This window comes from Salmo trutta, chromosome 34 (genome assembly GCF_901001165.1).
Source record: "Salmo trutta chromosome 34, fSalTru1.1, whole genome shotgun sequence".
NCBI classification, from domain to species: Eukaryota; Metazoa; Chordata; class Actinopteri; order Salmoniformes; family Salmonidae; genus Salmo; species Salmo trutta.
Genome location: NC_042990.1, coordinates 2503711 through 2517500, shown reverse-complemented (window position 1 = coordinate 2517500; position 13790 = coordinate 2503711). Strand labels below are relative to the sequence as shown.

The window sequence follows — 13790 nt, the reverse complement described above, 5'->3', positions numbered from 1 at the left end:
TAAGTCGCTCTGGATAAAAGTATCTGCCAAGTGGTAAGTATGGTTCTTTACCATTCACCCATCAGATTTGCCACCAATGCTCCTGATAGGACACATCACTGCACTCTATACTCCTCTGTAAACTGGTCATATCTGTATACCTGTCGCAAGACCCACTGGTTGATGCTTATTTATAAAAACCTCTTAGGCCTCACTCCCCACTATGTGAGATATCTACTGCAGCCCTCATCCTCCACATACAACACCCGTTCTGCCAGTCACATTCTGTTAAAGGTCCCCAAAGCACACACAACCCTGGGTCGCTCCTCTTTTCAGTTCGCTGCAGCTAGCGACTGGAACGAGCTGCAACAAACACTCAAACTGGACAGTTTTGTCTCTTCATTCAAAGACTCAATCATGGACATTCCTACTGACAGTTGTGGCTGCTTTGCGTGATGTATTGTTGTCTCTACCTTCTTGCCCTTTGTGCTGTTGTCTGTGCCCAATAATGTTTGTACCATGTTTTGTGCTGCTACCATGTTGTGCTGCTGCCATGTTGTGTTTCTACCATGTTGTGTTGTCATGTGGTGTTACTGTCATGCTATGTTGTTGTCTTAGGTCTCTCTTTATGTAGTGTTGTGTTGTCTGTCTTGTTGTGATGTGTGTTTTGTCCTATATTTCTTATTATATTTATTTATTTGTAATCCCATCCCCCGTCCCGCAGGAGGCCTTTTGCCTTTTGGTTAGGCCATCATTGTAAATAAGAATTTGTTCTTAACTGACATGCCTAGTTAAATAAAGGTTAAATCAAAATGAAATACAAATAAATAAACATATCATTGTTACATTAGTAATATAACATGAAAGGCTGACTGATGTAAGCAGTATTGCAGTACTGGACGCTGATGGCCTGGTATGTTGCTGAGATGGATTGAGCAGGCTAGCTGGTGTTTCTGCTCTGCTAGCTAAATGCTGCTGAGTCACACTACAGTCCACCAAGACCCATAAACTCCGTGTGTTTCCAACCAGAAACATGTGTTTGTACACTTACAGTGGGACTATCAACTTTTATAGATTGTTCCACTACTGTCTTGAATCATCGGAAAACGATCATTTAGCTATCAGCGATGTTCACTGCATGAGTATACCGGTGAGTTACGAAGGTGGTCTGAAAATGGATTTGCCACAGGAGAAGTTTGAAGTGAATTTCCAGACGGAGAGTCTACTTTTCCAATCCCAACGCTGCCTCATATTAGCGCAGAAATATATTGAAAAGTGCCTTAGAGGTTGTAAACATCTCTTGAGATAAGGATTCTAAAAGGCGCTCTAACTATTCCGGCGAGTTATCCGAAGGCACCATGAATCTACCGCAAGTGAAGCTAGACATCAGGCATCTTTGTCTTCCTTTCGACCTCTAACCCAAAAGGTCAAAGGTCCATGTGGGACTGCTGGAGCACAAACAGTAAATCACATGACATAGAGAATGGTAATGCACTTACTGTAGGTTGCATAACGTATTGTTGATGAGGCATCCATGACGTACTCTGGACCTATGAGGGAGACATCAAATGAAACATCATTATTGACTTAAGATAACCCATGCCACCTCTTTTCCCCTTACAATCAACAGTGTGCAATAACTGGTTTTCCATTGTCACGCTATTTCTCTGCATGCCAGTGCATGCTTGTGCCTTTTCCTTTCCTACTGTTTCTTCCATGCCTGGGAAGTGCAGGCGCGTTGAGGTAAGACGGAGCCTTGGCCAGTTTAAAACACACAGGCCTTGAATTTGCAGAATTAGGCACAGCGTGTTACGCCACAAGCCAAGATGGCTCAACTGTGCTTGGCTCGACATCGGCAACCCGAATATCAAATGACAAGAACCCACAAACTGACCCTGAAAGAGAAGGACAACTCCTGCTCTAGTGGACCATGTGGGTCATTCAGTTCAACAGAATTCCTGCCACCGACAGTGAGAGAAGCCACAGTTGAATAAACGGACAATTTAGATTTACCGGAGAGGAGCATTAGACAAACAAGTCCACCCATTGATCCTTGGGAAAATGATTGGACTCAACAAAGACAAATAGATGTTAATCTTTTACAAGAACGCCAATCCTCTGACCTCGTTAAAGCCCATGATTTGGAGCATGCCTAAACAAGTATGTTCTTTTTACTGAATAGCACAGAGCCACGCTTGTTTGTTACTTCCTCTCGATGTTTGGTCTCAACCAACAGGAAGAAAACAGAGACGAGACAAAGCTTCGTTCCCTAATCGTCCACCTTTAGAGTTTCCCATGCGACATCAACAAGATTCTAATTCCATTCAATTTCATTTCAAGACTGTGTTTTTCTATGTTTTGACTGAGATTTTTGTAATTGTATTTTTTTATTTGTTCATTATGGATGCAGTAGTACTGGCAGTGGTGACTTAATAAGAAGCTGGTACATTGTGTGACTGTTTTCCAGTGGTCTGGTCTGACGATGTGTGTCTACCTCTGGCTGACCCTGCTCTAAGCTTGTGCTTCCGTTAAGACAGACAGCAGGGAAGACTGTATGGCTAGACCAGGAAGAGGACTGGACTGTCCACTGTCATGTGACAAAGTAATCAAGATGTTTTCCCAGAGTACACAGTCCGAAGAAAGAAAGTTTACAATGAACATTTGTAAACTGTTACTAGATACAGTAAATAAATACAATTGGAACTGTAAAACACACAATTGAATAAAAAATATATTCTGCATTAGGCAGATTTTATATAATAAGAGATTATAAAAAAGATGTGTGTACAACATGCAAAATATTTTCTACCACAAATGGCTGAAATCATATTAATGTTTTACATTGTGGCCACTAATGATTCCTTTGTCTCATATGCTTTGGTTCCTGCATGCTCTACTCTCTGTACTTGAGCAGAAGATGGAGGACTCACCTTGCCTGGCGCTGCTTGGCTGAAGGGCAATATTACAGGAAGCAGTGGTGGCCTATATTGAAACTGTGAGGATTAATATTCCTCAAAAGCCCGGCCATTGTTTTTGATAAATCAATTTGGGAAGCTTTCAGAACGTGGATTAGCGCCACGCCCTGTCCCCCTTCTCCCCCCAGTGCTGGACCTGAGTTTAAATCAGACACTTCTGAAAGGCGGGCATGCCAACCTTCACCAACCAACCCCCTCCACTCTCTCATTCCTTCCCTCTCTTTCTCTCTCCGTCTTTCTCACTCTCTCTCGTTCTCTCTCTCCATCTTTCTCTTTATTTCCATCTCTCTCTCCATCGCTCTCTCTTGCTCTCTCACTATCTATCGTTCCATCTCTCTCTCTCCCTGTCACTCTCCCTCTTTCTGCATTCTAATAAGGCTCAATGATAAACAGCGAGTACTCTTGGGGGAAAGTGTAGGTGAACTGAACAGTGTCTCATCCCTTCTGCTTGTTGCAGTCAAACATCTGGAGGTCCGTGAAATTGTGGGCGTTTAGCAATGGAAACGCTATTGACGTTTCGCACAGTTAATTTTCACCCTTACGCTACGCTCCGTTTCACACGGTTCCAGGGATCAACTGGGATGCAAAGTGTGGAATTCAGTTAGCAGGAAAATTATGTCAAATGACTGTGGAAGGAATGACAGCTTAAAAAAGCTTTAAAAGCACAACAGGGTCAGGAAAGCAAAAGAGAAACTGTTTGTTTTCCCAACACTAATTCCTAATGGACGTTGCTTTTCTCTCTTTTCCATCAGTCTCTTTCCTACTCTTTTTCTGTTGAGCCTTTCCGTCTGCTGTGTTTACCGCCTACAAAACAGATGTCGTCCAACATCGTCGGCAAACCAATGAGGAAAGCTCCTTGCAGCCCCTTGCTGTTTTCCAGCCCCCCAGCTTGCCCATCACCCAGCCAGTCCCCAGCTGCCCCACGGCTATCTCCCTCTGGCTACACTCCAGTACATCACCCACCTGATATGTGGAGACGGGGGAAGCAGCGATGAAGGGCGTAATGGATGTCTGTGCGATCATGCGGTTGGTGGCGATACTGTAAGGCGAGGAGTAGAACCTGAGGGGAGAGAGGAAACAGAACAGAGAAAGGGAGGTCAGACACGGGTATTGGATGTCCCTATACACTGCATCCAGAAAGTATTCAGACCCCTTGACTTTTTCCACATATTACATTACAGCCTTATTCTAAAATTGATTAAATCGTTTTCCCCCCTCATCAATCTACACACAATACCCTATAATGACAAAGCAAAAACAGGTTTATGTAAATGTATAAAAAAATCTAAAACTGAAATATTTGTTGAAGCACCTTTGGCAGCGATTTCAGCCTCGGGTCTTCTTGAGTATGACGCTACAAGCTTGGCACACCTGTATTTGGGGAGTTTCTCCCATTCTTCTCTCCTCTCAAGCTCTGTCAGGTTGGATGGGGAGCGTCACTGCACAGCTATTTTCAGGTCTTTCCAGAGATGTTTGATCGGGTTCAAGTCCCGGCTCTGGCGGGGACACCCAAGGACATTCAGAGACTTGTCCCGAAGCCACTACTGTGTTGTCTTGGCTGTGTGTTTAGGGTTGTTGTCATGTTGGAAGGTGAACCTTCCCCCGTCTGAGGTCCGGCGGAGCAGGTTTTCATCAAGGATCTCTCTGTACTTTGCTCCGTTCATCTTTCCCTCGGTCTCCCAGTCCCTGCCGCTGAAAAACATCCCCACAGCATGATGCTGCCACCACCATGCTTCACTGTAGGGATGGTGCCTGGTTTCCACCAGACGTGACGCTTGGCATTCAGGCCAACGTGTTGAATCCTGGTTTCATCAGACCAGAGAATATTGTTTCTCATGGTCTGAGAGTCCTTTAGGTACCGTTTTGGCAAAATCCAAACAGGCTGTCATGTGCCTTTTACTGAGGAGTGGTTTCCATCTGGACACTCTACCATAACCAGATTGGTGGAGTGCTGCAGAGATGGTTGTCGCTCTGGAAGGTTCTCCCATCTCCACAGAGGAACTCTGGAGCTCTGTCAGAGTGACCATCAGGTTCTTGGTCACCTCCCTGACCAAGGCCCTTCTCCCCCGATTGCTCAGTTTGGCCAGGTGGCTAGCTCTAGGAAGAGTCTTGGTGGTTCCAAACTTCTTCCGTTTAAGAATGATGGAGGCTACTGTGTTCTTGGGAACCTTAAATGATGCACAAATGTTTTGGTACCCTTCCCCTAGATCTGTGCCTCGACATAATCCTGTCTCGGAGCTCTAAGGACAATTCCTTCAACCTCATGGCTTGGTTTTTGCACTGACATGCACTGGCAACTGTGGAAGTCGGAAGTTTACATACACCTTAGCTAAATACATTTAAACTCAGTTTTTCACAATTCCTGACATTGAACTCTGGTAAAAAAATTCCCTGTTTTAGGTCAGTTAGGATCACCACTTTATTTTAAGAATGTGAAATGTCAGAATAATAGTATAGAGAATGATTTATTTCAGCTTTTATTTCTTTATCACATTCCCAGTGGGTCAGAAGTTTACATACACTCAATTAGTATTTGGTAGCATTGCCTTTAAATTGCTTAACTTGGGTCAAACGTTTTGGGTGGCCTTCCACAAGCTACCCACGGTAAGTTGGGTGAATTCTGGCCCATTCCTCCTGACAGAGCTGGTGTAACTGAGTCAGGTTTGTAAGCCTCCTTGCTCGCACACGCTTTTTCAGTTCTGCCCACAAATTTTCTGTAGGATTGAGGTCAGGGCTTCGTGATGGACACTCCAATACCTTGACTTTGTTGTCCTTAAGCCATTTTGCCACAACTTTGGAAGTATGCTTGGGGTCATTGTACATTTGGAAGACCCATTTGCAACCAAGCTTTAACTTCCTGACTGATGTCTTGAGATGTTGCTTCAATATATCCACATCATTTTCCTCCCTCATCATGCCATCTATTTTGTGAAGTCCACCAGTCCCTCCTGCAGCAAAGCACCCCCACAACATGATGCTACCACCCCCGTACTTCACAGTTGGGATGGTGTTCTTCGGCTTGCAAGCATCCCCCTTTTTCCTCCAAACATAACGATGGTCATTATGGCCAAATAGTTATATTTTTATTTCATCAGACCAGGGGACATTTCTCCAAAAAGTACAGTCTTTGTCCCCATGTGAAGTTGCAAACTGTAGTCTGGCTTTTTTTATGGCTGTTTTGGAGCAGTGGCTTCTTCCTTGCTGAGCGGCCTTACAGGTTATGTCAATATAGGACTCGATACTTTTGTACCTGTTTCCTCCAGCATCTTCACTAGGTCCTTTGCTGTTGTTCTGGGATTGATTTGCACTTTTCGCACCAAAGTACGTTCATCTCTATGAGACAGAACGTGTCTCCTTCCTGAGTGGTATGACGGCTGCGTGGTCCCATGGTGTTTATACTTGCACACTATTGTTTGTACAGATGAATGTGGTACCTTCAGGTGTTTGGAAATTGCTCCCAAAGATGAACCAGACTTGTGGAGGTCTACAATTTTTTATCTGAGATCTTGGCTGATTTATTTTGATTTTCCCATGATGTCAAGCAAAGAGGCACTGAGTTTGAAGGTAGGCCTTGAAATACATCCACAGGTACACCTCCAATTGACTCAAATGATGTCAATTAGCCTATCAGAAGCTTCTAAAGCCATGACATAATTTTCTGGATTTTTCCAAGCTGTTTAAAGGCACTGTCAAGTTAGTGTATGTAAACTTCTGACCCACTGGAATTGTGATACAGTAATTATAAGTTAAATAATCTGTCTGTAAACAATTGTTGGAAAAATGACTTGTGTCATGCACAAAGTAGATGTCCTAACCGACTTGCCAAAACTATAGTTTGTTGACAAGAAATTTGTGGAGTGGTTGAAAAACGAGTTTTAATGACTCCAACCTAAGTGGATGTAAACTTCTGACTTCAACTTTAAACAGGTGTTTACCTTTCCAAATCATGTCCAATCAATTTGGAAACAGGATGCACCTGAGCTCAATTTCGAGTCTTATGTAAATAAGGCATTTCTGTTTTTTGCAAAAAATTCGAAAAACCTTTTTCACTTTGTCATTATGGGGTATTGTGTGTAGATTGATGAGATTTAAAAAAATATATATTTAATACATTTTAGTATAAGGCTGTAATGTAACAAAATTTGGAAAAAAGGGAAGGGGTCTGAATACTTTCCGAATGCACCGTAGGTCTCCATGCATTACAACTGTCTACATTGAAAAATCAGGATGATCATGATTATTAAGGGATCTATTAAGTGTTTATTAAGGGCTTATGTTTGGTTAATGAACTACTGTTTCAAAAAGCTGACTGGCAATTTACATACATTTTCTACTAACTAACAGAGAGATAGACACCAGTATGTGGGGGCATATTTGGGTGTTTATGCCTTAAGCTTTTTATGCAATAACCTCTAACAAAGAGGTGCATATTTTTGTTTTTGCCCCCAGCACTAACACAGTTGATTCGTTAAAGGAACTCATAATCAGGCCTATGATTTGAATCAGGTGTCTGATTGCTAGGGAAAACAACTCAAATGTGCACTCCTTTGGGTCCCCGGGACCAGGATTGTCTTTGTCCACATACGGACCGGAATGGACCATACAACAGAGACAATCTCTCTACTAAAAGACCTTTCAAGTCCCTTGATACATCCACACGTACACACACAAGACACCCACCCACGCACATCGTAGTCTATGCACAGATCCTCAGTCACACAGACGGTATTTGAGGCCGAGCAGACAGAGCTTCCCACGAGAGGGTATAGCTCGTCATTGTCTTCTTTCAAATCGAACACAAGGCAATATATTGTGTTCCGTCGGGCGCATAAAAGTTTCATGAAGCGTCTTCTGGCTTCACAATTGAAAAGTCTGGTTTTATCAGATCAAATTGAGCTTTGTCATCGTATGAAAAAAGGGTTGTCGTGTGTTTCCGCCCCTAGCCTGGAGTATTAAGGCTATACTATGCTGACTGGTTTAGGCTGCTGGCTGACTTCAATCCACAGTGTTGGAAAAACTCAATGCATTTAAACAAGGCTATTCCAAAGTGTTGAGTTGGGCTCTTGGGAAAAGAGGTGGTGGGCTACTTCATCGTGTTGTGACGTTGATTCAGATCTACAACAGTCCTGGGTGTCATTTCTATCCGCTAGCTGGTTTTATACCACTCTCAATGGTCCTCCTAGCTTAGTTGGTAGAGCAGGCGGTATAAGTTAATAGACCAATAATAAAAGAGAGTTTCAAACATCTCTGCCAATAACCGCTCATTTTCAGGTTCTATATTCCTTCCATTAGGCTAGTCCAATTAGGCCCCTCACTTAGACCAGTCCCAGACAGTCCTAGCAAAATTCTTGCTTGAGATTTGATTATTTAAAAAAAGAATAAAAGCGTTGGGCTTTTAAAAGTAGAACTATTGTCACAGACTAAAAGCCTTGAAGTAATCCCAACATACTGCAGAGATATATTCTCCATATACACTATATATACAAAAGTATGTGGTCAATGACTTTCAACGTGGCAACGTCATAGGATGCCACCTTTCCAACAAGTTAGTTTGTCAAATTTCTGCCCTGCTAGAGCTGCTCCGGTCAACTGTAAGTGCTGTTATTGTGAAGTGGAAATGTCTAGGAGCAACAACGGCTCAGCCGCGAAGTGGTAGGCCACAAAAGCTTACAGAATGGGACCGCCGAGCGCTGAAGCACGTAGTGTGTAAAAAAACGTTTGTCCTCGGTTACAACACTCACTACCGAGTTCCAAACTGCCACTGGAAGCAACGTCAGCACAAGAACTGTTCGTCGGGAGCCTCATGAAATGGGTTTCCATGGCCAAGCTGCCGCACACAAGTCTAAAATCACCATGCGCAATGCCAAGCGTTGGCTGGAGTGGTGTAAAACTCGCTGCCATTAAACTCTGGAGCAGTGGAAACACATTCTCTGGAGTGATGAATCACGCTTCTCCATTAGGCAGTCCGACGGATGAATCTAGGTTTGGTGGATGCCAGGAGAACGCTACCTGCCCCGATGCATAGTGCCAGCTGTAAAGTTTGGCGGAGAAGGAATAATGATCTGTGGCTGTTTTTCATGGTTCGAGCCAGGCCACTTAGTTCCAGTGAAGGGGAATCTTAATTCTACAACATTCAATGACATTCTAGACAATTCTGTGCTTCCAACATTGTGGCAACAGTTTGGGGAAGGCCCTTTCCTGTTTCAGCATGACAAGGCCCCTGTGCACAAAGTGAGGTCCATACAGAAAGGGTTTGTCAAGATCGGTGGTGAAGAACTTGACTGGCCTACACAGAGCCCTGACCTCAACCCCATTGAACACCTTTGGGATGAATTAGAACACCGACTGCGAGCCAGGCCTAATCGCCCAACCTCACTAATGCTCTTGTGGCTAAATGGAAGCAAGTCCCCACAGCAATGTTCCTACATCTAGTGGAAAGCCTTCCCAGAAGAGTGGAGGCTGTTATAGCAGCAAAGGGGGGACCAACTCCATATTAATGCCCATGATTTTGGAATGAGATGTTCGACGAGCAGGTGTCCACATACTTTTGGTCATGTGGTGTATGTGTACTACATGGTCACTGTGCTATTTTCTTTTATTTCTTTCAAGCCTCATAATCACAGCTTACTATTATGCTTCTAAAATGCCCAGTACTGTATCTAATGAGATTCTATTCATTCATCCAGTCTTATTCCAGAGTCATTGAGATAAACGCTTCAGGAAGCTGGGAGAAGCAGGGAGTGAGAGAGAAGCTTCCTGTCACAGACTGAGGACACGTTGGGAGAGGATGGAACTCAAAGCTCTCCTTCCCTTCCTGTTACAGTACACAGGGAAAAATAGAACACTTTGCTAGGCCATTCATTTCCATGGCACCCCTTAGTACACAGGCACCGAAGGCGCACACACACACACGCGCGCACGCACACGCACACACGCGCACACGCACGCACTCACTTAGTTACAGACAAAGGGACAGGCACACATGCAGGCAACCAGGCATGAAATACACACACACACTAACACCTGAGACCTAGCATCACTCCATTTTATAGATTATTTTAATCCAATAGTAACAAAGTGCACACACTACATTAATCAAGAGATATGACAATCATATTGAACTAGTCGTATAGATTGCTCAGAGGGATGGAAGGTGCCAGGGATGTGTAGACTGACTCTTACCCGTTCTGCATAGCAGCAGGATCATATGTTAACTGCATACCAGTCTGCAACACAAGAGAGACATATTACAGGTTATACCTTGAATTTCAAGTCACCATAATGGACAGGATTTGAGAGAGAGAAAACAAAACGGGATTTCAATACACTTTATGCATGTGGGACAACGATCGATGCCAGCTTTGAGAGAGAGGGGGAGCGAGACAGAGAGAAAGAAGAGAGGAATGACAGTGAGCGTATGCATGAAAGTGTGTGAGGCCCGTGTCTCTCTTCCTCTTTCTCCCTCTCTCTCGTTTTCTTCCCCTCTCTCTCTTTCTCTCCCTGCAATCCATCATCTGCATTCCGGAAGCCTTCTCTCCCGGCCTAGTCCCATTTCTTTAACACAGGAGGCTGCTGAGGTTTCAGATTTCATCAGCACACTTTCTTTCTCCCCCTGTCCCCCTATCTCTCTCTCTGTCCCCCCTCTCTTCCTCTCTCTCTTCCCCTCTCTCCATCCCCCTCTCTCCCTACCTCTCTCTCTTCCCCTCTCTCTGTCCCCCCTGTTTCCCATACTCTCTTCATCTCTCTCTCCCTACCTCTCTCTCTCTCTTCCCCTCTCTCTGTCCCCCCTCTTTCCCATACTCTCTTCATCTCTCTCTCTCCCTACCTCTCTCTCTCTCCCTCTCTCTGTCCCCCCTCTCTCCCATACTCTCTTCATCTCTCTCTTCCCCTATCTCTCTCCATCCCTCTCTCTCTCTCCCTACCTCTCTCTTCCCCTCTCTCTCTTCCCCTCTCTCTCTCCACCCCCCCTCTCTTCCCCTACCTCTCTCTTCCCCTATCTCTCTCCCTACCTCTCTCTCCCTACCTCTCTCTTCCCCTGTCTCTCTTCCCCTCTCTCTCTCCACCCCCCTCTCTCTCCATCCCTCTCTCTCTCCCTACCTCTCGGTCTTCCCCTCTCTCTCTCATCCCCCTCTCTCCCTCATTCCTCTAGAGGGGATGGACCTCACCCACGTGAGTGAGCGGAAACAGAGATCCACATGAATCCCATAGCGGATGCATCAGCCCTGGGTGACACGGCCACTGCGGATGTGGGCGTGCGGGAGCATAACATTCAGTAGGCCATTTAGTTTTAGTTTAACTACACTGCTGGTAATGACTTAATGCTGTCTTCTTATAATATGCACCATTATAATATTTACCATTTATAATATTTGTGTATGTGTGAGTTAAGTTTTGTTTTGTCCTTGAATGGGATTTGCCGTCCCATTCAACAGTACAATGTCAATGTTTGTATCCCGGCCTTCTTTTTTTATTTGGAAAATAATAAACATATTATTATTATTTGTATATATTTAAAAAAATATATATGTTTTAACAGTAGGCCTGGTTGGTGTTCCTTCGTGCGAGTGTGTTTGAGTGTTGGGGGGAGGAAGTGTGTTTGAGTGTGAGAGTATGTGTGTTCGCATTTGAGAGAGACTATCCGTATGTTTGAGTGTTGGGGGGAGGAAGTGTGTGTGTGTGTGAGAGAGAGAGTGTCTGCCTGTGTGTGCATTTGAGTGTATGCATGTACATATAGAGTATGTGCCTGTATGTTCCACTGACAGGAAGTGTGTGCATTGGTTTGTGTCTGAGTGTATGCATCTGCATATGGACCACGGTATGCATGCACTGCATGTTTCGCTGTGTGGCTGTATGTTCATGTCTGTGTGTGCACATCTGTGTGTGTGGCTTAATGGCTGTGTGTGTATTTGTCTACGTCTGTGTGCCTCTACGTGCTAATGGCCATCCCAGACATGGCCAGCTGTCTGGTGAGGCTGATAAGTCCCGTGCGTGGTGCCCTTGCTTCCATGTGTTAATGAATTCCACACCATGGCTGCCTGGCTCACACAGACAATCCCCCATAAGGGTCGGCTGCATGGCCATGACTGATTATGCATGCTGTTGTCGAGTCAGGTACAAAGCGTGAGAGTGCGCGAGAGAGAAAGTGTGTAAGAAAGAGAAAAAGAAAGTGAGATGACGAGGAGGGAGAGAAAAGAGTGTACGTGAGAAAGTACGTATCTGAGAAAGAGAAGAGAGAGTTTACAGAAAGAGAAGAAGAGAGAGTATACAGAAAGAGAAGAAGAGAGAGTATACGGAAAGAGAAGAGAGAGTATACAGAAAGAGAAGAAGAGAGAGTTTACAGAAAGAGAAGAAGAGAGAGTATACAGAAAGAGAAGAGAGAGTTTACAGAAAGAGAAGAGAGAGTTTACAGAAAGAGAAGAAGAGAAAGTATACAGAAAGAGAAGAGAAAGTATATAGAAAGAGAAGAGAGAGTATACAGAAAGAGAAGAAGAGAGAGTTTACAGAAAGAGAAGAAGAGAGAGTATACAGAAAGAGAAAAAGAGAGAGTATACAGAAAGAAAAGAGACAGTATACAGTAGAGAAAGTGAGAGTATGTGAGGAAGAAGTGAGAGTACACATTGCGTGTACAAAATATTAGGAACACCTTCCTAATATTGAGTTGCACCCCCTTTCGCCCTCAGAACAGCCTCAATTCGTCAGGGCGGGTATGGACTTCACAAGGTGTGGAAAGCGTTCCACAGGGATGCTGGCCCATGTTGACTCCAATGCTTCCCACAGTTGTGTCAAATTTGCTGGATGTCCTTTGGGTGGTAGACCATTACTGATACACACAGGAAACTGCGTGAAAAACCCAACAGCGTTGCAGTTCTTGTCACAAAGCGGTGCGCCTGGCACCTACTACCATACCCTGTTAAAGGCACTTACAACTTTTGTCTTGCCCATTCACCCTCTGAATGACACACATACACAATCCATGTCTCAATTGTCTCAAAGCTTAAGCATCCTTCTTTAACCTGTTTCCTCCCCTTCATCTACACTTGATTGAAGTGAATTTAAAAAGTGACATCAATAAGGGATCATAGGTTTAATCTGGATTCATCTGGTCAGTCTATGTCATGGAAAGAGCAGGTGTTCCTAATGTTTTGTTCGCTCAGTGTATGTCTAGGACAGGAAGTTGGAGCATGTGAATGAGAGAAAGCGGGAGGAAGTGTGAGAGTGTCTGTGTATACTGTAGTACAGTATGTGGGTGTGACAGAAAGAGATCCCAGTAAAAGGGGTAGTTTGAGGACGGCCCCCCCCCCGGCAGCTGGAAGAATGCCTGTACTGGACTTCCACAGGAAACCCCAGCCATCCATGGTGTCCAGCTGTAGGACACACACACATACTCACAGACACACACCCACCCTCTCTCTCAAAAACATCTGTCAGGCTTCCTTTCACACAGGGGAGAACCCCGTGGTTTTTCGCATATGAACACTTTCCCCAAGAGAAAGCACTTGAGCTAGTGTGACTTTGTGAGACTACCTGTGTGTGTGTTAACGATTTAATCATTTATGGTGTGTGTATATGAGTGTATGTCGTGTGTGTGTGTGTGTGTGTGTGTGTGTGTGTGTGTGTGTGTGTGTGTGTGTGTGTGTGTGTGTGTGTGTGTGTGTGTGTGTGTGTGTGTGTGTGAGCATGTGTGACTCTCGCGTGACCTCGTGTGTGTGTGTGTGTGTGTGTGTGTGTGTGTGTGTGTGTGTGTGTGTGTGTGTGTGTGTGTGTGTGTGTGTGTGTGTGTGTGTGTGTAAGCGCACATCATTTGAAAGATGTGACACGCTTGAGAGAGCATTCGCA

The 13790-nt window shown here is 44.5% G+C and overlaps 1 protein-coding gene across 3 annotated transcripts in view; it reads right to left on the bottom strand.

Annotated features, from left to right (window-relative positions):
- The window catches only part of LOC115173306 (RNA-binding motif, single-stranded-interacting protein 3), a 235349-nt gene that overhangs the window by 20339 nt on the left and 201220 nt on the right, over positions 1 to 13790 (bottom strand). For all 3 annotated transcript variants that reach the window (XM_029731289.1, XM_029731286.1, XM_029731288.1), the window contains 3 exons: positions 10137 to 10180; positions 3918 to 4014; positions 1479 to 1529 (listed from right to left, as the gene is read on the bottom strand). In XM_029731289.1, coding sequence (XP_029587149.1) covers positions 1479 to 1529; positions 3918 to 4014; positions 10137 to 10180 — 192 coding nt within the window. The remainder of the gene's footprint in view (positions 1 to 1478; positions 1530 to 3917; positions 4015 to 10136; positions 10181 to 13790) is intronic.